At 40.9% G+C, this 27,297-nt stretch overlaps 1 protein-coding gene across 1 annotated transcript in view; it reads right to left on the bottom strand.

The window, feature by feature from the left end:
• GMDS (GDP-mannose 4,6-dehydratase) overlaps positions 1 to 27,297 on the bottom strand; it is a 357,646-nt gene that overhangs the window by 196,267 nt on the left and 134,082 nt on the right. Inside the window, exon 7 of the mRNA XM_054381971.1 lies at positions 22,665 to 22,792. Coding sequence (XP_054237946.1) covers positions 22,665 to 22,792 — 128 coding nt within the window. The remainder of the gene's footprint in view (positions 1 to 22,664; positions 22,793 to 27,297) is intronic.

Here is a 27,297-nt window from a genome sequence, read left to right as displayed (position 1 = left end):
CCCTGAAAAAGTGCAGACTAGCTGCAAATAACTGTGAAGAGGCTGATTCCCACAGCATAGCTGTGTGGGTCAGCCTGTCACAGGCGACACTGGAGTTAACAACTTGCATGAGTCAGCTGTTCCCAAGTGTCAACTGCCCCAGAACTTTGCAGCAACAGGATGGATGTCCATATAATTGGAATTACATGGAAAAAAAAAATCAGGGATCATCCCAGTAAGCATTTTTGTGAAATTACATTTCTCCACTGATGGAGTTACCAAAAATCCTTTAAAGTATAGAACAAATATGCATGTGCATAGCACATAACCAGAGCGATAACTGGAGCAAACAGTGATTACCCACATTAAAAAAAATGCAAAATTCTGAAGAAATAAACCAACAGAACTATTTAAGGCTCTCTTAAGTTAGTTTATCACACAGTCGAAGGCTCATTTGTTTAAAACCAAACAAGGAATGTTATTTTTATCCCTACCTTTTTTTTTTTTTTTAAAGATATAGTAATTTAAGTTCTCATTGCCACCTTTTATTGTGAAGTTGTACACTTGTGGCAAAGTGTGGGGGTTTTTTTATTGATTAAGAAAAAAGACAAAAAACTTAAGCAAGTGCTTACTATTAGGCAAAGGCATAAATTCACTTCATGAGATGTGCTCATTCCCTTAGCACTGCCAGATGGGCATATTGCTTCAATCCTTCTTTTTTTTTTTTTTTTTTTTTTTTCCCCTGCATGCAGACACCGGCAAGTAATGGTCATAGCTCTGCACTTTGGTTTTCACAGCCAAGATCTTCTGAAATGATGGTGACCAGGATGTTACATGGAACACAGGTTTTAGAAGGACGAGGAGTACAAATACGTGCATGTGGTGAAGGTAATGATGCATACAGGCATGCATGTGAAGCTATTAGTTAAATTGTCAGTAGCAGGCATCCAGATTGCTCTTTCCCTTCCCTTGGAAGTCAAATAACACTTCTTAACTAAAAATAGTCAATGGTCCACACTTTCCTTGCAATATTTGCAAAGTCCTGGGGAAAAAAGTTAAAAGGTTCCACAGGTACCACCACCCCCCCCCCCCCCAAAAAAAAAAAAGGGTATGAATGCAGCTGAGGATGCTCATATGAAAAACTGCTTTTCTCCCCCTCCTTCCTGATGGCATCTTTGTGACTTCCATTAGCCCCAGAAGTCATCTGCTTCTCCTTACTTTCACTCAGTTGTAAATTACTTACTAACAATTACTTACCAATACATTTTGAAAGATTGATATTTTTAAGGATTCTACTACAAACAGCATGGAATAATCCAATTTTTTTCTGATACTCAAATAGGTCCTATTGGACAAAGTGTTATGTGGGCAAGCAAGTCTCGTGCCCTGCTGGTTAAGCACTGGGATCTATATGAAGGATCAGAAGGTATTTACATAATCACAGTGTATAGGCATACTTCTCATCTGCAAGACCAGACTCTGAGTGTTGTCTGTTTTGGAATCCTCAGTTTGCCAAATGGCTTTTGCTAACATGTCTGTCTCCACAGACTGCAGGACATGCTAAAGTTTGCCATAAATGCATGATAATAAACTCATGCTTAAAACAGTTTGCTGGGCTGCACACATGGACACTGTAAAATGCAAGTGGGATCTAATGGCAGGAACTCTGCTCATAGCTTCAAGTTCAGTGGTATTTAAAACATGGAAATGTTGCTATTTTTTACCCCTAGTCATGTAGATATGAACACTGAATGCCTTTGATTAGACATGCATTCTCACCACACAGCTGCAAACCTGCTTTTTTTTTTTTTTTTCCTTCCTACTATTGCTCCCAGATAAAACCAAATTATTTTGCCTCAATACTGAACTCCATCCTGGTCTCTGCTGCCAGTTCACCTCCAGCTGCCTGTGCAGAGTTTCACACTAAGCCCCTTGTTTATATCAGTGCTGCAATTAAAGCCAGGCCAAGACGAGAAGTCCCTTAGAGGGTAGCAGAAGTGCAAGGCTAAGAATCGATTTTCAACCTCTGTGACGTGGCCCACACAACATCCCTTCACCCTAGGAAAAAAACATCCCCAAGCCAGACCTCCTCATGCCCCACCTTGGGGTGTGTGTTTTGGGGGTTATTTCGCTTTCGGTAGTCATTTTGGGGACATTTTTCACGAGTTAAATCCTGTTTCCAAACCGGTTGGTGCGAAGTTTTCGCCATGCTGAAATCATTTCCAGGGCTAAACTGGGAAACCTGAGGCAGACGGGCAGCCTTACAGCTGGCTGGGCTGTGGCTGGCAATAAAAGGCAGCGTGAATAAGGTATATTGAAGCTAAATTGGATTTGTGTGAAGGGCCGTTTATTCTGGTGGGGTGTGTGTGTGTTGGGGGAGGACTTAATGAACAGAAATTAAATTAGCTCCACCAAGCTTTTATAAATATACTGAAAAATACCTGATCTGCTATGAACCTTTTAACAGAGCAGAACTTCGGGCTCACAGGACCAGCTCAGTTTCATTTCCCTGCCAAAGGCACAGATTCCAGAGGATGGACGCTGCAGCCCAGCTAGATAAGGGACCAGGTTTGCAGTGGATGGGAGAGGAGATATTTCTGTAACCTGAAGTCACTGCTATGGGAAACCCAGTGAAAATCAATATGTGGCCCAAATGCAGAGGTCATTGTGGCTGGTGAAAATATTTTATTAACTAATCAGCAGATACCTGGAGAAAAAAAAAATAAACATGCCCTTTCATACTTGTTGCTAAAATTCTTTTCAATGACATAAAAAAGTCTCACAGATAGCTCTGTTTTGGAAAGATTACTGATTAACTTTACACATATTAATATCACCATTAACTGGAATAATATTTTGCTCACACACTCTAATATAATCTAGGACCTCCTTCAAAGAATGAAATGCTATATGACTGTATAAAGTGTCTGGCTTCAGAACTGGAAGGTAAAATTTCTGTGGGAGGATTTGTTTTGAGGTTGCCGTTTTATAAATTTGGGGTTTTTTTGTTGTTGGGGGTTTTTTTGTGGGTTTTGTTTGTTTGTTTTTTGTTTGCTTGGTTGGTTTGGTTTGGTTTGTTCTTTTTAAGAGGTGATGGCTTGTTTGATTTTTGCTTTGGGTGTTTTTTGGTTAGTTGGTTGTTTCTTGTTGCCTGTAGCACAATGAAATAGTCAAACTGCTTATTCCTGAAAAGCTGGAGCCACTGCAATTACAATAGTTAAATCCACTACCAAAGCCACTTGGCTGTCAAATTTTCCCTTTGAATTGTGACCTGTCTTACAGCCAAATTTTGTATCTATTACAAGGGCTAGTACTTTTTCTGAAACCTTGCAGATTTGTACATGTGCCTGCAGAATAGCCTCCAGCATTTGTAATTAGCTATAACAATACTTCCTGATGTGACAGTTTACAGAGGAACTGTTGTCCTTAGTAAGCTTGGCTCCCCAACCAGTGAGGCATGCAGACTGAGTCTATTTTACAGACATAAAATCTCCAAACAAAGACTGAAGGAAATCTTTCTCAGCCATTTCCGACACCTTATCTGCAGCATGCCCTTTGGTGGCCATGTCAGCTTAAAAACAGAAAAAAAATAAATACTCCAACACTCTCCTGAAAAATGTGCTCAGGGATCAGATATTCTCAGTCACATTTGCTGTGGAAAACTTCCAGAGACACCGGTATTTTATGCCATTTTTTTCCCTAAGTCTGAGGGCTTTTTAGGGTGGAGTGATGGTTTGCCTGTTTCTCCTCTTTTCTTGCCAAGAGGTGCCACCTTCCCCACCATGTACCTCCCTTCTTCCTTCTACTGTGAGTCACAATATTATGAACTCAATGATGGGAGAAATCAGACTTTCCATCACTCCACTGTAATCTTGACGTTGGTTTTATTCATCATCATCCCAGCCTCAATTCTAGCCACAAGAGAGTCAATTCTTCCCAAGTTAGTCATAGCAGAGGTACCTACAGTTATCTGGAAATAAAAACACAATGTATGTGTATATGTAGTGACATCTTGCCTGCTATGCCAGTTGAAGACTTTCTGGGGACACTGGGACTGAGTGAGTTGCAGGCACCACGAGCAGTGTCAGCAGCCCAACAGGCTCCCTGCAGGTTGTGGTCACATCAGACTTTAAAATGCTTAAAGGAATGGATGCTCCCTAGATATTGCTGCAACCTGGAAGAATGATTTAATGAAATCAGTTGAGTCGTACTGCACATGCGAAACACATTGCAAGTGAGAATGGGTTAAAACTTAAAACATCTTCATTTTGTTTCTCAATGGCAGTGTATTTTCTGTGCATTAAGTTGTTGCTTGAGTTTTTTAACAGTGGGCAGGAAGGAAAAAGGGGTTTTACAGTCACCTCTATTTATTATATTGACTGGCACCTCTGGTCACTGTTACCCAGCTGTAACAGGCCACAAGTGCTTCTAAATCTTACCCTGTTCCCTACCTCAAATTCCCCTTTAATGTTTTAATACAAATTTCTTAGAACCACAGAGGATTCCGGGCAGGCTTGGGATTATTTGAGGATTCCCTGATTTAAACTCTCCTGTATCTTGTATTCAACTCAAGATGCTTAGGAACAGGTTAAGACATCAGGCAATTTACACTGCATCCTGAAGACTACAAATCCCTTCTCTGGGAAGAGAAAGAAGCAGCAGACAACAAAGGCTGTCATCAGTTCATCTCTGTGGGATGCTTCAGGTTTTGTGGTTGGCACCTTGAATGAATCCCCAGTCAGTTTAAATGCACCAGAATGCAAAAACCCCAGAGGACCCACTGGGTATCTCTTCCAAATAGGTTTTCCATGCAGATGATGTTGTAGAGGCTGTGGGACTGAAATCAGTAAAGTCCCAGAGTAGTACTTGACAAATTCACACTGGGAGCTTGCAATAACCTCTAAAATTTCTCAGTGTTTTCATGTTGTGAATTTCAGATTTCCTCCCACTGAGTAAATTCCAGATTAAAAAAAATGGAATTCATAATACCCTGAGCCAAATACAGATTTGTCCAAAACTGGAACCACTATATGCAAGATCCTCGATGCATGTCACCAACACACATGCCATGGCCCAAGGAACAGTGCAGAGCTGATTGATCTCTCATGCACCTCTCATTTTGAGAAAGGGTTGCACTACCTCCCACAACACAATGGCTGAGTCAGTAGACTTTATCCAGCAAGGAATCCCTATGGACTGGGTCTGGCTGAGGTACGGATCTGGTGGCTTATTGACTGAGCTGACTGCCAGGTCTTCTGTGTCAACAGTCAATTGGTATTTAATTCAAACCATGTTTTATCAGTTTATATATACAAAAAAAAAAAAAATTAAAAAAACACTACCAGCATACAGGGGGTCAGCTTTCACAGCACTGCAACTGAGAGAGAAAAACTGCTGAATCAACCCAAATACAGAGAAAGGGGAGTATGCTGGCATCACAGAGACTTCTAAGCAGTGTCACTGTTCTCTTAGCTTCTGGAGGAGGCCTAGTGCCAGGAGGGAGAAGCAGGTGATGCTTGATACCCCATCTCACCCTGCTCCTGGGATGAGTCCAAGGGCCCCAATCAGCCTGGCTGTGGAGCAGTCTGTGGCCAGCCTGAAAGCACTGCTGAAAAGAAAGAGACACCTTTGCCCCTTCCTTATGATACAACTGAGCGAATTCTGGGCACAGCCAAGGATCCTGACTGCAGACTGGACACTAAATACAGTAACAACTGACACACTGAAGGAAAAAAAAAAGAAAAAAAATCACATTACATATCACAAACAGAATATGAACTCAGGCTAAATTCAGTGTAAAACTTGACACCTGAAATCTGGCATTGCTTCTCAAGAAAATGAGCTGGGTACTTTTTATTTTTCCTGTTTTCAATGTTAGGTGAAAGCCACAATAAAATATTCTCCAGTAATGGAAACACCAAGAGACCACTAATTACAATGACACAAACAGGCAGCACACTGTGTTAAATTTCTGATACATTTAAAAGGCCAGGTTACCATGTCTAAACAAAGTTAACAGATCTACTTGTATATTTTTCTAATTCCTACATGTTTCATTATTTCACCCATGACAATTTCCATCACTTATTCCCTGCTCTGGAAGGAAGCACACAGACACGTTCCTCTTTCCATCCCAGCTACCTTCTTTAAACTGCTGTGAAATGTCGATTTGTAAAAGCGTTATTAGAAGGAAGGGACTCCTCACCACCCACTCAGCTCCCAGAAGCCAAGAGAACTAACTCAAAAGATATTGTTTTTCTAATTTTATACTGATGCTCTTTGGCCCTCCCTCCTAAAATGTTCCAGGCCTAGTGTGCATTTTAAAGGGATTTATAAAGAATTAGCTCAAGCAGCGTCAAGAGCTAACTTGAAGCTTATATTAAACATGGCATACAGGACAAATAACTCACTAACTACTTTTTCCCTTCCTTCCCAAATTTCATGTTTGAAATTCTCTGTCTCCTCTTTAGGACTGAAAAGTTGCAGTGGAGGGCTGTGGAGTAACCTCATTTCTGCAGCTTTTAACACATCATCCATACCATGGAATTCTGATGTTAGAAGCAAGAATGATCAACCAAAAAACCTCAGTCAACTTGATTTGAAGCAGGGACATGGCAGTTTTCCCCCCTTTCTTTTCTTCCCTCCAGCTAATGATGAAATATTATATTAAAAAGACATATTCCAACTTCAAAGGAAAGCCAGGTTGTTATAAAACACAGGCATTCAGAATCAAGTTTGAAAAGATCTGACCTTTTGCACACAAAAACTAACACCTACATGAATGAGGTACTGTAGTAAGTGATGATATATGATGGATCATTTAAAATGTGTGTATGGAACCATGCACATTTTTTAAGGCAGGGGCAGATGGTGGTTACAGCACATCCAACATTTTCCAATTACTTTGTTTTTTCAGAATATATCCAGCCCATAAAAATATTAGCAGAATCCCTGTACTTTCATAGAAGTGACACTTTTCATACATAAAAACTCTAAAATAGATTTAAGCTCAAATCTAATAAAAAGAAGAAAAAAAATATCTTCAGACAATCTCCTTCTTCCTCTCTTTCACAGTTTAATAGGCTGCAAAGGAACAGACAATTACGAGGTGCTAGATTCAGAGTTTTACCCTAACATGTTAACTAGAAATTTATCCCATCTTCTTAAACAGGAGATAGGAACTAAAGACAAAGAACTGACCCAGCCTGATCTCTGGAGTCAGGGCTGGTGAGATGCAGGGGTTTGGTTTTGTCCAAACTTCCAAGGCAAGTAATGTGAGACTGAAGATAACATGATATCTTCTACCTGCACCAAGAGATTAAAAGCAATGTGGGGAAAACAAACACAACACTATTAACACTTCTATATAATGAAATTGAGTATTTCTCCTACTCTTTATCCAGTCAGATAAAAATCAAGGGCAGGATTTCAACAAAACATACACTGCTCTGACGATGGAGTACAAATGTTTTCAGAATAAAAATGAAATAAGAAATATGTTGGAACTGGACCCCAGTGTGAAGGGAAACAAAAGTTCACAGGAACAGCTCCCTTCCAAGCAAGGCTGTAAACCAGGAACACATGGAGAGAAGAAAAGGCTGTTTGTATTGTTCCAGGAAACTGCACCAAGGATTATTCCATAATTGCATTAAGCCAATACAGTATAATACCTTACACAGCAAAAAGTTCAGAGGCATCATATGCTGATTGACTGCTCACAGTACACTGAAGTCCTGTAAGCCATTAATTCCTTAATTACTACAATTACAAACATTTAACACCAATATTCTTGTGCTCTACAGCAAGGAAATGGGGAAATAGTATTCTGAGACATGTTCACCTTAAGTACAATTGTTTTAATACGTTCATTTTCAGTTTAAGGTCCCATCGTGCCTGCACTGAGGATGATTGTGAGTTGATGAGTTACACACAACAAAGTTCTGAATCAAAGATAAAAATAGTCTTTAAAAGCTGTCTCTGAATGGACAGAGCTGACCAAGCAATTTCCATACTGTAGACATTATCTATGCCTTCCAAAAATCGTATCATTACTGACAAGAAACCTCAGGCAATGCCTTTCCATATTCATGACAGTTTCCAACAGGAACTGCTGAGCATGATGTCATCAAGACCCTGAAGAGACTAAGGAGAATTTGTTTCTGCACCCATCACTGCAAAACACATCCTTGGTGACTAAGAAAAAAACAAAGTCAATAATGGGAATTCTTGGGAATAACTTCCCAAGGATTTTGGCCTCTGTCTATACAGGACATGATCTGCCGTCACACTTTCACACAGCCCTTGCTGCCTCCAGGCTGCAGCGAAGAGGGAAGGAACTCTACTGCTGTAATTATGCTGATTTAAGTGAGGCAGATCTCTAGAGTAGATATAGCTTGACCTAAAGCTCCAGTTGCTTTCAGAGACCCACCATGAAGACAAACCAAACAGCACATATACCTTCCTTTTTTGCCTGTCTCAGAGACACACTGTCCAGGCTAACAAGCTTTCTACCCTCCTAAATGGACACCAAAAAAGGTCCACCTATAGGTTAATGGTTTGTTGTCCACCTTACCCTAGAAAGCTATAAAACCATCACAAATTACCACAATGCTTTTGCTTTTAATGGGATCCATTGACTTGCATCAGCTGAATAACCAGTTGTCAAAGGAGGGAAGAAAAGACTTGTTTCCAAAAGTGCCAAGGACAAATCTCCCAACATCCTGGAGAGCCAGGGCATGCTCCCTGTGTATTCATCTGGGCCCAGCTTTGGGAGGCTCAAGACTCAGCATGATTTCCCACAGCAGAAAGCTGTAGTCTTATCTCCTGTACCACCTGCCTCTATTTTGGTCTACAAGCAGGAAATAAGGACCATCACTGGCTGGTTCCTAGCAGGAAGGACGGGGACTGAGATGAGAGGGCCCCCTTAACTAGGAGGGCAAGGATACAGAAAAAGGGGGATGGGATCTGAGGAGAATGGACAGGGATGGTAGAGACCACCCAGGAGATAAAGAAAACATGGGTTGATGGGAAAGCTGGGGAAGCTCCTGAGCATGTACAGTAGCTAATTGTCAAATTCTAACTACTTAGCCTTTTAATCTTTCTTATTTTTTTCCTTTCCTTTGCACACATACAGAGCAAAGGCATGGTTCATGTTCAGAAGCAACAGCCTGCAAAGGCATTTGAACTACAGCAGGACTTTAAATTTAGCACAGCCTTCTCAGTGTTTGCTGATCCTGGCTCAAAGGCTGAACTCTGCTAAAATTTGTACCAAACAAAAAACATTAAGAGGTTCCCAGACTTTGATGGGCTTTGCTAAATTTAAACCCATGGTGAAATTTTTATAGGAAATTACAGACTGAGAACGATTTAGCCGTAAGGAAAGACCTCTCGTGTGTGTTTGTCTGTTGCAAAGCTCTGCAGCGTTGGTGTCAAAACACCCAGCTCCCCATGCCAGCAGTGAGTTCCTCTCTTCAGTGCTCTCTGGTCCAGACATTCCCAAAGGGGACTCCCCAGCAGCCCCTGTGAGGAGAGGAGAGCCACTTTTGTTTGGTTGATTTGTTGCTGTTGTTGTTGTTGTGGGGATTTTTGTTTCTTTGTTTGTTTTTCCGCAGAGGCAGACAAAAACTGTTACTCTCTACCCACCTAATGTGTTATAGCCAATGCTTGTCATGGTTGTGCCTTGCTGAGGTGGCACAAATGTCCATCTAGGATGTGTAACATGGACAAGCCACAGAAGCCTGACACTGAACTTCCCTCAGACTCTGGCTTCCATCAGATCTTCTTGGAACCTTAAAGAACTGATATACATTTGCCTACCATTTTGCAGAAATAAGATCTTTATCTACTCCTTGTGTCCAGCACCTTAACTCCTCCCTTTCTCTGCCTGCTTTTCAGGGTGGCACTCATTTATTCCAGGCAGAGACTAGAAAGCACATCACACCTCTAAAAAGTTATAAGTAACACACAAGTCTATACATAAACATGCATAGGAACATCTCAGGGCTAGGAACATCCAGAGCATCACAACTGACTGGTCTGTAAATAGTGACTCAGTGCACATCTGTCACAACACCAGACTGAGGAGCTCAGGGCAGCCCTGCATTGCTTGGTAGACCTCCTGCCATCCCAGAATCACCTGCAGTTCAGGTCTACATCCCAGAATTCAGGTCTGTGACATTTTAACAGAGCATCTCACTAGAGCATGTATGCGTTCTCACAACAAGTTCAAAGCAACCAAAACCAATTATGACTTAATCTTACTCAAGCAGATAATTTCAATATAAGCACATGCAATCAGTTAAACTTTTTTCCACAAGAAATTGTATTTCTACATCTGTAAAAGACAGTAAGTGTAGCCATATACTGTGGCCTGCAACCAAGCTGCAACACTTTCAGTGCCCACCACTTTTTTTGAACAGGGTCATTCCATGCACTGTGAAATCACTGTGTCTCTGGGACTGAAGATGGAGTTTTACAAAGGCTATAACACAAGCAGCAGACAATTTAAGTATATTTTACATATTTGTATTCAAAAACATTGAATTTGGATACATGCACGAAATTCCTATAACTGTCCCTATCAGAGCCTCAGGAATCTTCAGCTAAACTATTTTAGCCAAAATGACTTTCAGGAATTTAATGTAAAACAGGCACTGAGCAAACTCAGTCACTGGGCATACCACATATATAAACACACACACACACACACATATATATATATATATACACCATAAAAAGTGCAAAAGTTCACTCACTGTGTTAGTTTTATCCCACTCCTGATTAGCATTTTAACAGTTATGTTCTCTGCTGCTGTTAGAAATACACACACACGTGCTTTGTGTTTTTCAGAGGTGCTCTAGCATAGAGCTTGTCTTGTTTTCTGCCAGCATAGATGCTATAAAATCATGCTTGATTCAGTTTACTTCTCCCCTCCCTTCTTCCCTTTCCCTCAGCCTTATCCTCCTCCATGTTCCTGGGTGGGCAGATTCATGGGGAGACTTGGTTTTTAGTACAGCCACCAACAAGCAGTTTTGCTACTCTCCTGAAGCACATCTGGGCTTTATATCAGGCCTTTAATTAATCCTCAGTGAAAGCCAAGCTATGACATTTTGACTGGGCAGGCTCCAGTTTTGGACAGGTCTTGATTTATTGCGACTGAGTCTCAACCTACTTTGATTTATTTCAGCTTTGGGGAGGAGGGCAAGCACTGAACAGAAAGAGCACTGTTGGACGCAGAATGTGTGATGCACGTAAAGGACCTCCAGAGGACTGTGGCCCGAATGACAAACAGCTCAGACAATTTGCAATAAAAATAGAATAAAAAAATAAAAGACCAAGCGATGAAAAGGCTTTTGGTGAAAGAAATCACTTAAAGTAACAACCACCACCACTGCTAAAGAAAAAAAAAAACACAACAAAACACAAACCCAAACCAAAACAAACAACAAACAAAACAAAACAAAACAAAAAACCCAACAACAATAACTAATAAAAGGCTTAGTGAACTAGGATCAAGCTGTTTGGCAGCAAGTGCCAGCAAAGGAAGCCCATTCCTTATCTCTAAGCAAACAATAAATCCCTGGCCGCTCATTAGCGTTAATCACGGCTCTCATCTGCATTCAGCTCCACACAGAGCAGCAGGATCAGCGCTTTCCTGATGAACCACTTTCAAAGACAAGGATGTTCTGCCATTGTCCTCCAGCAAGCCATGGGTGGATGCTTCTGTGAGTCTCCTCTGACCACACCACACACAGTGTGACATGTGCCAAGTCCTCTGGACAGCAAGAACAAAGGCAAGCAGCGCCAAAACGTCCATCTAAATAAAGCAACAAACATCACATTAACAGGAGCCACTGAGTAACAAACACGACCTGCTTCAGGTGTGGAGCTTCATGGTTCCCATGGGGAGGCTCATTTTTACTTGGTCCCTTTTGTTGGTCTCTTTTAATTAAAATTCTGTTGGACACATGACTCAGCAAGCTTTTTCTGAATACTACTGTAGCTACCTCAAATTAATTCCTGTTGTGTGTACACACAAAGAAACTCAATACCTTGCAAATTATTTGTTTTCATTAGAATTTTATTTTCCTTTAAGTGTTTTTGTTCAAAAAAAAAATCAAATACCGTGATTTCTACTTTCTTTGTTCTTCATTTTCACTAAATGAAATTCAGGGTTTGCATTTGGTTTTTCCTTCTCTAACTATGGGAACTAGAGGATTACTGGCTCTGTGAGAAGAAAGAGAGAAGTTCCAGCAACCAAAAAGCAAAAAAAACTTTAAGTCTAAGCAAACTGACATTTTTTATTTGTTGGCACATATGAGCTCTAGTGCTCAGTGAGCCTCTGGCAGAAAGGATGTTTCTGTTAAATACTCAGCACTTGATGCTATTAAAATTTCCCTAACAGCTCAGATGCCACCTCAACACTTCCCACACAAAGCCTTGGTCAGACAAATCTTTGCATTCCTGTTACTCCCTGTGACCCAAGACAGAAGGACCAGCAGCCCAAAAACGCACATGGAGCACCTTGCTCCAAATCACCTCTAAATGTAAAGGGGAAGAAGACACAAACCAGGTATAAGACTATTACAGAGAAGATTACACAAGTTATCTTTAAAAATATTAAAACTGAATTATCAAAGTCATGAGTAAAAAGACATCTAGGTGTAAATGTTTAAACTTCAGGGTGAAATCTGGAAGGAAGGTCTACCACATTTGGTGGATCAGATGCCTGTGGAAGTCAAGACCACAGTCCAGCTGTGCACTTTGTCCTCAAGCAGGGAAGCATCAAGGTTCAAGTGACCATCTAGGTTAAGATGACTTGGATCTTCTGCTAACTGAGACACTACTACCTGGGTATTCTTGGTCTAATCTGTGCAGCATAAACTAGTTCTATCAGCTGTAAAAAAAGATGTATTTATTGTAGCAGTAGTAGGCTACACAAGGAACCTGGGTTTGCTGTCTTGTCCCTGCAGGGTGGGCAGGCTGAGCAGTCTCCCTGTGCCAAATACAAGTCACTAATTATGCAGAAATGCAGAATATCCATAGGCCAGTAGATGATCCCACTGAGCCAGTCAGTGCCAGAAGTATTAGTATTAAGGACAATTCTCAAGTCAAACTGTTTAACTGAACACATCCACCTTCCCTCATCTCTCTTCACTCTAAGAAAACAAATCATCACTACCCAAGGTAAACATTTACTACTTTCTGTGTGCCTGTGGTTTGTTCACCTCTCAGGCTGGTGAATTTCAGGCTCTGTCCACAGGCAGAATGAAGCACACTGTGCAGCAGCAGCTCACTGTGGTCCCAGAGCAGCATTCCCTTATCAACCAGAATCTTAATCCTTACCTTGTACTGTCTCTGTGTCCCCCATATGAGGACGCAGCATGTCACTATCTGCTGTGCTGCTCCCAAGGATAAATTTGCTTTTATCTGCTTTTATTCAGTTCTAATTCTAGCTGCAGTAGAGCTGGTGCTGGAGAGGATTCCAGATGCTAGCTCTCATCCTGAGCCTGGACACCACTGGTTTAGTCTTGTTTACAGGCAGCTCCATGTTCTAGTTTTTATCTGCCATCATGAAATACAAAAGTTGGTGTGATTTTTCCTTCCAAAAAATTGTACTAAAACTGTGAGCTCCAGCAGTTTTCTCTTACACACCACAGGTGGACTTTGCAGTGACAGGTTGGTATTCGCTGATCCAGTGACAGACTTTACATGAACCAGCATCCTAGTGAAAACTCACATCTAGGTAAAAAAGGATCACTTTAAGATACTGCTAATAAAACTCAGCTAGGAGTCAGCTGTTTTACAAGCAGCTGCAGAAGAAAAAAAACTATTCAAGACATTAAGATAAATTTTCAGAATTTGGATTGGGTTTTTTCCCCTCTAACTTGAAATGTTTATGGCACATTGTATTGAAGTGATCAGACTGCTACAAATCAGATCAGCTAGGTGCCCATCCTCATCATGCCATTTGACTACACAATTTGTTCACAAACCTCAAATGAATAAATTAAGCCAAAGGGGAACCGAGGCTTGTTTTTGTTCATCACAGTATATTTTAAGGTAAATGTCAAACATGCAGGATTCTGCCATTATTTAACACTGTTTTCTGTAATCACTCTGAGATGAATGTGATAACAATGATGATTAATTCACTTTTGGTTTGGGTGGACTTTTTACTCAAACTTTTTCTCTTGCCTGTACACTTTTACACACATGCCCTTCTTTAGATGTGACCTTACAAAAATCAGCAACAAAAAAGTCTTCTTTGAGGAAAGTCTAATTTAGTTAACTACTGGGAGTGGGCAGTCATGCATCAGTTCCATCACCCTGTCCATTTGAAGCTGAAAGTTGGCACAGCATGGACCAGGTGAAAACTCTTTATTACATTTCCTGTTTATGTTGGTAACACATTAAATGGAATTGTAATGTCTCCTGAGGTCACTTTTAGAGCTGAACTGTGACTCTCCTTATCACAAGTGTACTGGGTAATGCTGTGTGGGCACAAAGCCTTTCTCTCCTGCCAGCCTCCCCAAGAGCAAACGTAAGAGTTTAATGGATGGGGTCAAGTCCCACCAAAGTCAGTAACTGTATTACTAGAATAGGATTTCACTCCAAAGCAATCCCTTGAAGGCAAGCTCCTTTGTGCTCCACCTCAGCATTCCTTGGAAGCAGAGCACAACTGGGTCCTGCTCCACAGCAGGTTCCCCCTTGCAAGCCAGTATCATTTCTGCTACCAGTACCATTCATTCAGAAAGCCACTTTCCAGTGGTGCAAACCATGATGATGCACCAGAGTGATGGAACCATAGAATAATTTTGGTTGGAAGAGACCTTTAAGATCAACCATTAACCCAGCTCTGCCAAAGGGTCACTGAGAAAGGCTTATGAGGTATTGTGGTGTGTCGGTGTGAGCTGAAATTCCCCCAGTCCACTCTGGCTGACTCCAAACTGCTAACAGCCTGCAGCCATGGCTGGCCTGGGAATTCATCCCTGCAAAACCAGGACACCTTGTAATCTGGGAGATGAACATTTTTAAACCGGCATTATCTGTAATATATATCTGCCTTGGATATCAGCAATAACACTGGCAATAAAATGAAAAGGGTAGACATAAAATATTTTTCCCTCATCAATTATTTCCCCTTTAAAATGAGTATGATGTATTAAAAACCTGATGCTTGTTGAATTTAAAACATCTCAGAGGAAGAGAGAAATTTGTTTGGTAATGAATGCAGCATAAGAAATTGATGCTGAGGAGGGAAACTTGCCTGTAAAGCATAAAGAAAAAATACTGCATTAGCCACACAAAGCTTTACTTTTTCTTGTAAAATAAGGCACAGTGCAGCAGGGCCAATGTCTCATTATGCCAAAAGCAACACATGTGCCTGGTATTACAGCATCAGGGTTGCCTCGATAAACTGTTACTGTGTACAGCAACACCTCGCTTGATAGAGGTTAAGGCAGAAGAAGGAGCTAATGCTCAACTAATGCAGTTTACTGCTCCTTACAGAAATGTGTAAAGTGCACTTGGAAGAAAGAAAACATCTTTGAAATAAAAAGAAAAAAAAATCCCCAAATCAAACCCCTCTGTGGATCAAGAAATAACAACGCACAACTTGCACTAGAAACAACAGCTTCTAAAGAATACAAAGCTTGTTAATAAGAGCAAAGCCAGAGTGTGAGCATATTTTCACAGTGGTGCCTGTTCTTTTAACAGAAGAGCAATACAAAAGTAACTAGTTCAAGAAGCTGGCTCAACACCCATCACTTACAGACCCAGGTGTCCAGGCCATGGCTCACAGCATAGGCTTCTGGCTGGAGGTCACAATTCTTTGGGCTTTCTGATGGTTGAGTTTGCCCTGCTTTTCCTATGCTATGAACAAAAGCTGCTAGGCCAGGCAAAATGTGCCTCAGCTATGTTCATCTCCACAAAAAAAAAACCCCAAACTAATAATTTGTCCTTAAAGACAGATGACATTTCAAATGAATCATTTAGAGATCCTCTAATTTTGCTTCTGCAAATTCAGCAACAGAGGTCCTTTAATCCCACTGCACAACAGAAAATGTAGAAAGCAGATACATGGCCATACCCATTGAGAAACACCATCGAAATCCTTATTTCACTGGAAGCAATGAAACATCCACCAAGGTTGCTGGAATCAGGAGTTGTGCTGCGCATCAGTGGGGCAGGAGGGAAGAACGGCTGCTGGGCTGCCCTGCTCCAGCCTTGACCCACACAGAGCAGGGAGCACTGGGAGGGTTTGACAGAACAACCAGCTGTTTTACACAGCCCTCAGGTATGCTGCAGGCACAGGATGAAGTGGAGGATCCATGGATTACTTCATTCTCCTTTTCCATGGCTGCAGGCAAATCCATCCCAGCCACACTGGGGACAAGGGATAAGTAAACATCACGTCGCTCACCTACCTGACAAACATAACACTCCTCGTAGCCCTGAGGAAACAAACAATTGCTCCTGTTGCAGAAATCACATGGATTTTGAGAGGAATAGAGGAGTCAAGTGCCTGACAGCAATAAGCTTTCTTCACATACTTAACCTGGTAATCGAGTCAGCCCTCCCCAGGGGAAGCTTAATGCTGGCCAAAGACAGCCAACTGGAAAGTTCAGCTGCTCTATCTTTGGACCATTAATGTTGGTTGTTAGGTCAAGGCTTCATCCAAAAAAACACCTACAGCTAAAATTCAAGTATTTCTGCTAAAACTAAAAGTGGCATGTTAAGTGCACCCTGTGGGTTTGGAGAATGTTTCCCACTCAAACAAACAAAATGTTTTAAAATATCACATTTTTCTTTTCCGTACCCAGATCAGGAAAGAGTAGTCACTCTGCTGATAACCAGCCTCCTTAATAATGCACTGAATATTAACAGCTAGAGGACAATAAAAGTGAGCCCTGACATTTTAATTTATCCTCTGAAATATTTCTCCTTTCACTGGAAAAACCTGAAATTGTTGGGAGGGCTGAAAACTCTGGTTCTGGGAATGCACTGCTCATGATGTTTTACTGGCTTCATTTCAAATGAAAACAATTGCTGTATAGTGAGGATGTTACCACACAGACATAACACCACCATTAACTATTTCTGACTTCCAGTGTAAACTGAACCATTATGGGGTTTTAAAAATGTCCTCATTAAATTTTAATGATCTGTTTTAAGGGATTTCTCTCCCCCCTTATTAAAGTTAAACCCCGCTATGCACTATAGCCCTTGCAGAACTGTGGTGCATTGCTGCAAGATTCAAATAAATCTGTAAATCATAAAGTAGTCAATAAACTATCTGGGTTATTACAGGTGGGGCTGGTAGCAGCACCTGTTATTACTGATGCTCAACATTTACCAATAAAAGATGTTGCTGCTTCCCATTTTCTATGATGTTGCCAAACACTGACTGGACAAAAGTTTTCTGAGTTCAAAGGCAGACACACCTGGTTGAGTTTTGTTTTTTGTTTGCTTGTCTTCTTTCCTAACTCAGGTAAGGAAAAAAAGTAAATGAAAGAAAGAAAAATGACAATTGAAGTGATTTAGCTGATCAAAGAACATGTTTCATTTGTATTAACTCTCCCATATATCACAATAATTTGTTTCCACAAACTCAGGGTTTCCTTGTTGTACAATATTTGGAGTTTTGCATGCAGAAGGCTAGAGAATGTTCATGAACACTGCCATCAAACCTGCTCCAAACTCACCAAATTCATAAAGATTGTGAGGACTAAAGTGGAAAAAATTAATTTTAAAATAATGGTTTACATTCACTACAGAGAGACTTGTGCAAGCTTTGCCCTTAAACTGTGTGAAGATCCTCTTTCTAGTGAAGATGCTCCATCACACGATGGGCCAGTGGTCTCCTTCTGGGTGCAGCAGCAACCTTGGGCAGGCTGGGTGGTGTCTCCACATCCAGGCAATCCCACCACCCTCAGGAGGTTCACCTCCTTCCCACAGTCTCATCTGCAGTTGCCTCAAATTAAAGCTGCCACAAGACTGACCAGAAGGTGGAACAGACCCTGTTAAAAAAAACTGGTTTGGTTTCACCCTGGTGTTAGACTGCTAATGAGTACATGCTGTCCTACACCATGCATGGAGACGGACTGCAGAGGTGGGATATACACTGCACTATATGGTCCCTCTGCTGGCGTCCATGTTTGCTTCCAATTCACCATAAGTGTATCTCCTAAACATGGAGCCTGTCATAATTTTATTTGTTTTTCCACACGCTCCAGACAGAGCAGAAAACTAAACCCCACAGAAACACAGGACAAGTGCCTTCATTTGGTGCTCTACAAGAATATGATGCTGCAACAGCAGAACTTGTCAGGAGAACTCTTGTAGTGATGCTGTTTGAAAAGATACTGCATTTAAGCTGCAATGGTGTAATAGGTCAGCCTCAGAAGAATGACAACAATAAGTAATTTATCAGTCTGGAAACCTGTCACTTGAAAAGAAGCCCTGGTCTAACCTTCCCGTCACTTGAAAGACCACCAGTGTAACAAGGCTACTTAGAGAACCACTGGGGTGGCCTTGATAATAATACACATATCACTGTTGAGGCACAGGAAGCCAAAGCAAATGGTTTTATTGAGGAAAGCAATTTTTTTGCTTTGTAAAGACTAAAGACACTGACAAGTTGAACAAAAAAGTGGTGAAAAGTATTTAAAACCCCTCTCTCTCCTAATTTTCATGTTTTAACCATTCAGGTTTATTTTAACAAATTTCTTTCTTGTTTTATCTCTTCTTAGCATATATATCAAACTTAAAGAGAAAACAGGACACGTATGTACCTCTTGAATACATGAAATTGAAAGTAATTGCCAAAATCATCCCTACAGAAACACATGGACATTCACACCCACACATATAGGTGGTGTAGAGGTACACACACCACATATACATCTGCAGATGGGTGATGGACCTGCAGCAGGAGAGGAAACCAAAGCAAAGGAGGAGAAAATCTCAGCTGCTGAACCCCAAAACACACTTGCTCTTTCCAGAGCCCCTTTCCAACATGGCCATGTTCTGTCTGTTGGCTTTTACTTTACATCTTTACAAATAAATGTGTCTAAGACATCCCCAGGAGCAACATATGTAGACTTCAGTTGCAAGAATGTTTCATGGCTTCATTTACAGCATTTAGCATGTAAGAAATAAAAAACCTAATCAACTAGTGATGGACTGACTTTCTGAGGAAATCTGCATGATTGTGTTTACAAAGGGCACAGAAACAAGTCAGACTGTCAAGGCTTGCTATTGTACTGATTGTACTAATGTTTGGAAACACCTACCAGATGGTTTACTAGAACTTTCTTACATAAGTAAAAGGTACGTTACCCTCACAACACAAAACAGCACACAGAAGATTTATATATCAATAGTGCTGATATATTGTTTTTCCTCTTCCAGCTTGGTGGCATTGATCATCCTCTCTAATACCATCCCAAGAAATTGGTGCTGGATCATAACAGAGCCAAAATTGAGAAAGGAGGGTAAGAGGCAGCAGCAACCTCTGCAGAAACATATTAAGAGGTATTAAGAGCATTTGACTAAACCTGTAATTAATTGAACTGGAGCCACTTATGACCCAGTTATGAACCCATGTAATTATTGCTTGAAATTCTGCTGGATTTCTATTGAAGACCTGCAAATTTTCAAAGCCTAATTATTTCTAATTTGTTCTTTTCAAACACTGAGAGGAAACCTTTCTTTCTGGTGAGGTAATTCAGTGGCACTATACTTCATCATCAGTCCCTGCAGGTGGCAGTTCACATCCCAGCTCACAAAGCTGATCAAACCCACATCCCTACTATTCTCCCCTGATATGAACCTGTATAGAACCGTAGAATCAATAAGGTTGGAAAAGACCTCTTAACATCATCAAGTCCAAGCATATCTCAACATTAAAGCTCTGAATCATCTGCTACTAAAGCTGACCGCAAGCTGACCAGAAGCATTTGCTCAGGAGCACAGAGCCAATTAGATGAATGTGTGTGATCAAGGCTCAGGAGCTCTGACTTCTGCTGGTGCATTGAGACCACCAGATGTTCTCCACTCCAGTACATACAGGATACAACCTCTCCACAAAGTCAATGGGAGCTTGGTTGTCAGCTTTCGTAAGCTCAGCAACTGGCCCATAATGTTTTATAAAACAACAAAAAAGAATGTATTTATGGTTTTATGATTATCCCTAATAAGGATATAAGGAGAAAGAAAGCACAGTACATGGTGTAGTCTATACACATGTTACTTGTATTACTATCAATGGGATTCAAAAGTACATATGGAGAGGATAAGACAGATCCCTGTGTGTTCAGCCATATGCTCGAGGAAGCTCCCCAAATGCTTGTAAATATGATTGTGCTTTTTGACATACTATGTATTTATTTGAGCAATGTTAAATCTCTAAGCCCTACTTTCCAGTCCATTAAAGCCTCAAATAATTGTTTATTTCCAGTTTAAAGTTACTCTCTTTTTAGCCATTAGAAGGCTGCCTCAAACCACATTTTCACAATATTCAGGGAATTAGAGAATTGATAATAACTCTCGCCTTACCCAAAGGGATACCTCTCCAGGAAGAAAAATACTCAAGATGAACTATATTTTAGTGAGGAATTCTTTCCAGAAGATTTTGGGACAGGCCCAAAATGCGTAGCTGGATGGTCTGGAATGCTACTTACACAATAAACATGTGTTCGTGCTGCAGACCTCGGACAACCACATTCCTTCTGGAGGCCAAAGGCCTTGGAAGCTAGCTGTTCTCCTGGATAGACTTGTCTCATTTCCTTTTTGTTTGTTAAAGGCTTGAACACAGGACAAGGGTCTGACCCACTAGGCACCAGAGGGTTATTCTGGATTTCCTTTATGGAAGAAGACATCAGAGTTCATCCCACGATTTATGATCTGGTGCAAGTTGTCTTGGAACGAGATAGCCAAAGCATTCATGGAATATCCAGTGCCTGTTAGCAAATTATGCTCGTTATGTTCCTGTAACTGATCATTTTCTTTGGCTTATCTTTTACTTGCTTTGGGTTGAGACTTCCTAGTGGACTTTAGGAACACCCTTGACTATAGTTCTATCCATTAAAAAGATGATTTGGGTGGTTTACTGGATTAATTCCTTCAACTAATGTTGTAGCCACAAACCTAAACCAAGAGTCGTGGAAGAGCAGTCGTGGTGCTCTTACCACCACACATGGAAATGCAATGCAGAACCAAAAGCCAACTTTATTTATAGCCAGCTGTCAAAAACCACCTCCCTTGCTTGCTCATTGCAACCCCTTTGATGCCAATGGCTGTTTACTTTATTTAGTATCACTCAGAATAAAGTTTCTATTTGTGTTCTTGCTGGAGTTTTTTTTGGTTTGGTTTGGGGTTTGGGTTTTTTTTTTGTTTGTTTTGGTTGCCTTTTTTTTTTCATAAACAAAGTTTGAGAGATCAGCTTTCATTTCACCTTGTAAATCTCAGCTTCCAATAAAAATCACAAATCAGACTTTCCTCTAATGAAATATGTCTTTGTAATACAGCAAAAAAAACAAAACAAACAGCCATCATCTTTTTAAACTACATCAATGAATGGTGAAGCCAAATCCGGTTTCCCAGCAAGGAATTCTTAAAAGACAGAAATAGTCCAGTGACCACAGGAAATCTTTAAGCACCAAAACGGGGACAAAAGTCTCCTGGGGAAAAGACAATATTTCCTACGTGGTCATTCATGTCTCCCTGTAATACAATACAGGGGCAGTGTTTGTTTGTCTGCTTAAGTAGGTGCACAGAATAAAATTAGAAACAAATCCTGACTACGAGAACGTTTCAAACCGTAGATGCAGGCGCATCGTTCCCATACCTGCCACAACAACTATCTTGTGTTTCTTCTTTCCACTGCACAACCAGCCAGACCTGTGATCATGAATGTACACATAATTTAGTTCTCCTTATCATAAAGGTCACAGAGCTCCAGCAGGATCTTTGACTTTGGGTCACATTGCATCTCGCTGCAATGTTAATATTGGTCATAAGGGCACGTGGTTTTAAACTAGAGAGGGGTAGATTTAGAGTTGACATTAGGCAAAAGTTCTTTATAATGAGGGTGGTGGAATACTTGACCAGCTTGCCCAGGTAGGTGCCGGAGGTCTCATCCCAGGAGATATTCAAAGTCAGGCTTGATGGGGCTCTGAGCAACCTGATCTAGCTGGGGATGTCCCTGCTTACTGCAGCCAGGTTGGGCAAGATCACCTCTAGAGGTCCCTTCCAACTCAGTGCATTGCATGATTCTATTCTATGATTCTATAAAATTTGCCCAAGCAGTAGGAGAAAGACTCTAAAATAGATCCACTTTACAGTCAGCCCCCTCCCCCACAGAATTAAGTCACGAAATGTAAACCCAAAGATTTATTTTTCTGTTCGGGTCATGCCTGGGGTATCACAGTGTATCAGAGGTTGGAAGGGACCTCAAGAGATCATCAGGTCCAACCCCCTTGCCAGAGCAGGATCACTTAGGATAAACTGCTGTGTTACTGAATTCCCCTGCCTGAAAACAAGAGTGATGCAAAGTTAACAGGCTTCAGTAGGCCAAAACGTCTTGAGACAGCCCTCCGTGGAGCATAACCTGAAGCCACAGCAATAAGCAGCATGCCCACCATAAAGACAATGCAGGAAAAAGCAGGTGGTCCACAGCTTACCTCAACGTAGTCCCTGGCATGGCCCCAGTCTCTTTTGGCATCGAGATTGCCCAGGCTGAAACAATCCAGCTGCCCCAGGTGAATCTTTGCTACTGAGCGACTAATTTTCCGAGTTACAAAGTTAGCCCCTGGAACAGAAATAAGAGGTGCTATCAGCATAGTCACAGTGAGGAGCAACTGGCATCAGGGACACGTGGTGTAGCTCAGCACAGTCTTCATTCCTCACACCACCCAGCTCCAGGCCATCTTTTGTCATTTGATAAAGATACGAAGCTCCTGGTGTCACATTAGCTACACTTTCACAGCAAAGATCTTCCTTTGTGGGACTTCTGAAGCATCTCTAATTTGCTGCCTCAGTATTCAGCCCAGGCAGAAAGCCAAAGAAAATCATTTGGAATGTCAGTTCTCAAACACAAAATGCAAAAGGTTACACAAAGAAGACAGACATCTGAGACCACCCTCAAGTTTTTTGTTGCTGTTTCTTTTTTCTCTTTTAAACTTTTTTCTTTAAAGAATGCATTTATCTAAGTAAATGAGTTTATTAATTTAAAAAAACTAAATGGAGATTACCCAAATACTGCATATTCTCCACAGGACTGTAATGGTCACTTGGGATTCTTTGTCCCCTGGGTTCAGTGAGATCATAAAATTGTGATTTCAATTTTTCTCAGTCGAAGGTTGTACATTATTTTACCATATTTCCTCATTTTGTTCACTGTACTGCTTTGTGTGGCGTGTGGCACACCCGACATCAGTTTACCTATTTCTGTTCCCTGTAGTGCTGCTGTAAATAACATTTGTGTGTAGTTATGGTCATATCTTGATTTTTCAGTCCATGGTCTCTCTGTTTCTAAAATGCAGTCAGTCTCCTCAAAAGCAGAGGAATTTGAGCTTAGACCACGAGTTCAGGCTAAACAAGATCAATGGCATTTTCACATTAACGGGCCACAAAAATTAAAATTACATGCCTTTTTAATAGCTAAAAAAAGGAAAGATTGAGTGGTGATAGATGATACCTTATCCAAACAGGAAGCAGGAAAGTTAGTGAAAATCACTCTGCTTGTAAAAAGCTCTTAGAAAATTGTAGTCCTCCGTAGTACAGCTCGCCCCTTCAATGCATATATATATATAGGTTTTCTCATTATGGATCTCTGCTCTTGAGACAGACATTTCAATATCTTCTGCTTCCTGTCAAACAAATGACTGGCTGCCAACGGTCAACCCAACACCACCATGCCCATTAAACCATGTCTTGAAGTGGCATGTCTACATGTCCTAACCTTTTGCATGGAAATAATTTCAGTTATTTGTTCAGTAAACTGAAGGAGAAGCTTTTTTTTTTCAGAGATAAAGTATGTTCCAGACTGCAACATTCCCATATACATTCAAGGTACAGAGAGTATTAGTTATCTTCTTCACCAAAGCAAGTTTTAATGTCATCTAATGAAAATCAGCTTCCATTTTGGAGAAAGCACTTCCTCAGTGGAAAAAAAAAAAAGAAAGAAAAAGGAAAAAAGAAGTGTATCAGAAATAAGCATATTAATCTGTGTGAGAGAGGCACATTTTTTGGGGTATCAACTTAACTTGAAATATAAGACAGATACTGCACAAGGAAAAGCAGCTTTGTTCAGCACAACACAGCAAATACTGGTAACTGCTGTCCTCTTGCAGAGTCACTGATAACTGGAGAGAAATGGTCTTCAAAGGTCTTCCCCAAGCAAAATCAGAATACACCTCAAAAGGATGAAATGAAGAACTGAAGAGCACCACAGTAGAAAATTAAACCCTGTATTTTCCAGAAATATTCCAGTAAGGGTTCAACAAGGTAATACCAACCCTCTTCTTGGAAGTGCCTCAGCATTAAAGCTGTGGAAGAAAATTATGTGACTCCTCATTCTGAGAAATGTGCTTAGCATTTTTTTTTTCAAGCACCCAAGGACTGAATGGCACATTTCAGAAGCATTTAAATGACATGGTTCATAAATAACATTTAAATACCGATTCTCTTCAAACACAGTATCTTAAAATATCCCATTACACTGTATGTTTGATCCCCTGCCATGAAATGCACATCATAACTAGAATTTAAGATGATGCCCACCAGAGTTAAACAAACTGGTTAAGGCTGTGTCAGCATTTCCACTATAAAGCCCTGTCCTAGGGGTTTGCAATCAGGCTGCAAAATCTTGCTTTGGCCTGAAACTTGGCAGACAGAATGTCTCTTTCCTCAGGAATGATTCTATCTAAAAGGTCTATGTGGAGTGCTACAGATGTCATTCTCTCACTGATTACAAAGTACCTTTTGAGACATACAAAGGTTAGTTCCTTCTTCCTCGAGAAGTGTTGAAGACTTGCTGAGTTGAACCTACAAAAGCATTTTCCCCCACAGAATGGCCATTTACTGCCAGCAAAGGTGTAGGCAGAGTTGCTACAGTGTTCACCACTGCATGCTGATTTTTATCCTATCAAGACAATGCAACAGCTAAAATGCCATCAGCTATTGCACCTGAATAAAGCCTACTTCATTATGCTACTGACATTACTGACTCATGTGGAAACGTGTTGGTGGTAGCAACAGAAACCAGCTTAGAATGGCAGGGAAGAGAGATATCCAAGTCCCACATTCGTTTCATGGCATTGCTCTGCTTCTTCAGTTTCAAAGGGCTTGATAAACACACCTTGCTGCTCACGTCTAGCGTGAATGGATGGGGAGTGTTCAAAACTCTATTCAACCTGTGATGTATTTTGACTCATTCGAGCACTTTTTTCGAGCTGTGTGACAGTGGCACTGCTCTGGGAGCTCACCATCCTATAGTAACCAAGAGAAGAGTCATTCTTGCTCACTGGGCCAGCTGCCTTGAGTAACTATCTGTGCAGTAGATAATCCAACCCATGACAGGCTGCATGATGTTCTGGTTCGTGTCACTACTGACAGTGCTGGAATTGCTGAAGCATACAGCAGAGATTTGGCCAGATGTGGCAAAGGTCCACACACTTCAGCAGTTCCAAATAGCCTTGGCTGAGCAGTGCCTGACAAGCTTTCACATTTTAAAAGAGGCCTTAAACATGAGTTCTCATGATATTAACAGCTCTGTCAGGAACCCCAGGCATTAGCTTAGATTTGTTTTCAAAACCCCAGCCCTCCCTCTGAGATCATTAGCATTCCAACAGGAACCATAAGGTCTGACTTCCAAACCCCATTTATCCTAGACACAACTTTAAGCAAGGATTCCTCATCAAGCAGACCTGATCTGTAAAACACACAGCTTGTCAGCAAACCACCAGAGGAACACCACCACAATTAAAAGAAATAGCAGATGCACAATGCAATAGCTCTGCATCCCCAGCACTGCCTGGCTCAAGGTGGTAAACAGCCTGGGCAGCTCATACCTCAAGGAGGACACTGCCTACGTCTGGCAAAGATACAGCTCAAAAAGATAAGCACACCTCTTATTAACACACATTGCTTTAGGAAGCATGCTCTCCATGCACCTACAGCTTCAAAGCTTGGTGCCCCCCAAAAAATAACCCCAAATCTCTGCCTCAGTACCCCAACTCCTGTCCTTAGAACTGGGGTTTCACCATTTTCTCTAGAATCTGTGGGTTATAAGAGGCAGTAGCTTAAAGAGCTGCTGTTATAGTAAATATGTCTTTTCAAGAACTCTCATTTTCCAGGCTCTAAAGGCTACCTGCAAAACTCCACTGGTGATAAAGCTGCAGTTTTAGGAAGACTGCTATCCCCTCTACTAGAAAATCCCTCTTTAATCCTGGTAATATCATAGAATAACAGCCAGTCTGGCAGCATTTAACAGCAACACTTAACTATCATTTAACTATCACTCGATGTATCTGCCTGCCTGTCTATCTGTCTGTCTATCTATCTATCTATCTATCTATCTATCTATCTATCTATCTATCTATCTATCTATCTATCTATCCATCCATCCATCCGTATTTCCCTGCTCACTGCAGGGAAGTTGGACTAGATGACCCTTCAAGGTCCCTTCCAACCCCACCCATTCCATCATTCTATGATCAGCTAAGATGCAGGTCTAGTACAGTCTATCAAGTTGCCATAGCAGCTTTTTATTAATTTTGCATAAAATACAATGATAAGAAGGTTTCTGTATCCAAAGATGCTGGAACAAGAAAATGGGGGTGGTTTTTGGTTTTGTTTTGGTTTTGTTTTTTTTTTTTTGCTCCAAGTTTCTCCAATTCTGGCAGAGATTCCAGTGAAAGCCTGACATGTTCAAACACATTGTGTACCCAGTGCTTCTACTAAACCAAAGAAACATATTTCTTTTAACATCTATATGTTGTAAATGATACAGCTAATGAGATCATTAAAATGTTTTGATTGCCTGGAAATCCATGCTGTTCATCATTTCCATTCTGTGAGAAGCTTTTCCATTTTTTCTAACAAGCTGAAATGAAAGAACAGAGCAACATCCATTTTTTTTAATGTGAAAAGAAGTCCAGGGTCTCCTGTGGTTTATACTGGTGAATATCAGTAATAATTTCAGTGAGGTCAATAGAGTTATGTCAGTGTAAAGTAGATTAAAAAAAAAAAAAAAGAAAAAAAAGAAAGAGTTACAGATCTTTAAATTAACCTTCGATATTTGTGTTTAAATGG

Source organism: Indicator indicator, chromosome 6 (assembly GCF_027791375.1).
Source record: "Indicator indicator isolate 239-I01 chromosome 6, UM_Iind_1.1, whole genome shotgun sequence".
Taxonomy (NCBI): Eukaryota; Metazoa; Chordata; class Aves; order Piciformes; family Indicatoridae; genus Indicator; species Indicator indicator.
Note: the sequence above shows the minus strand (reverse complement) of the source record. Positions and strands in the feature narration are given on the sequence as shown.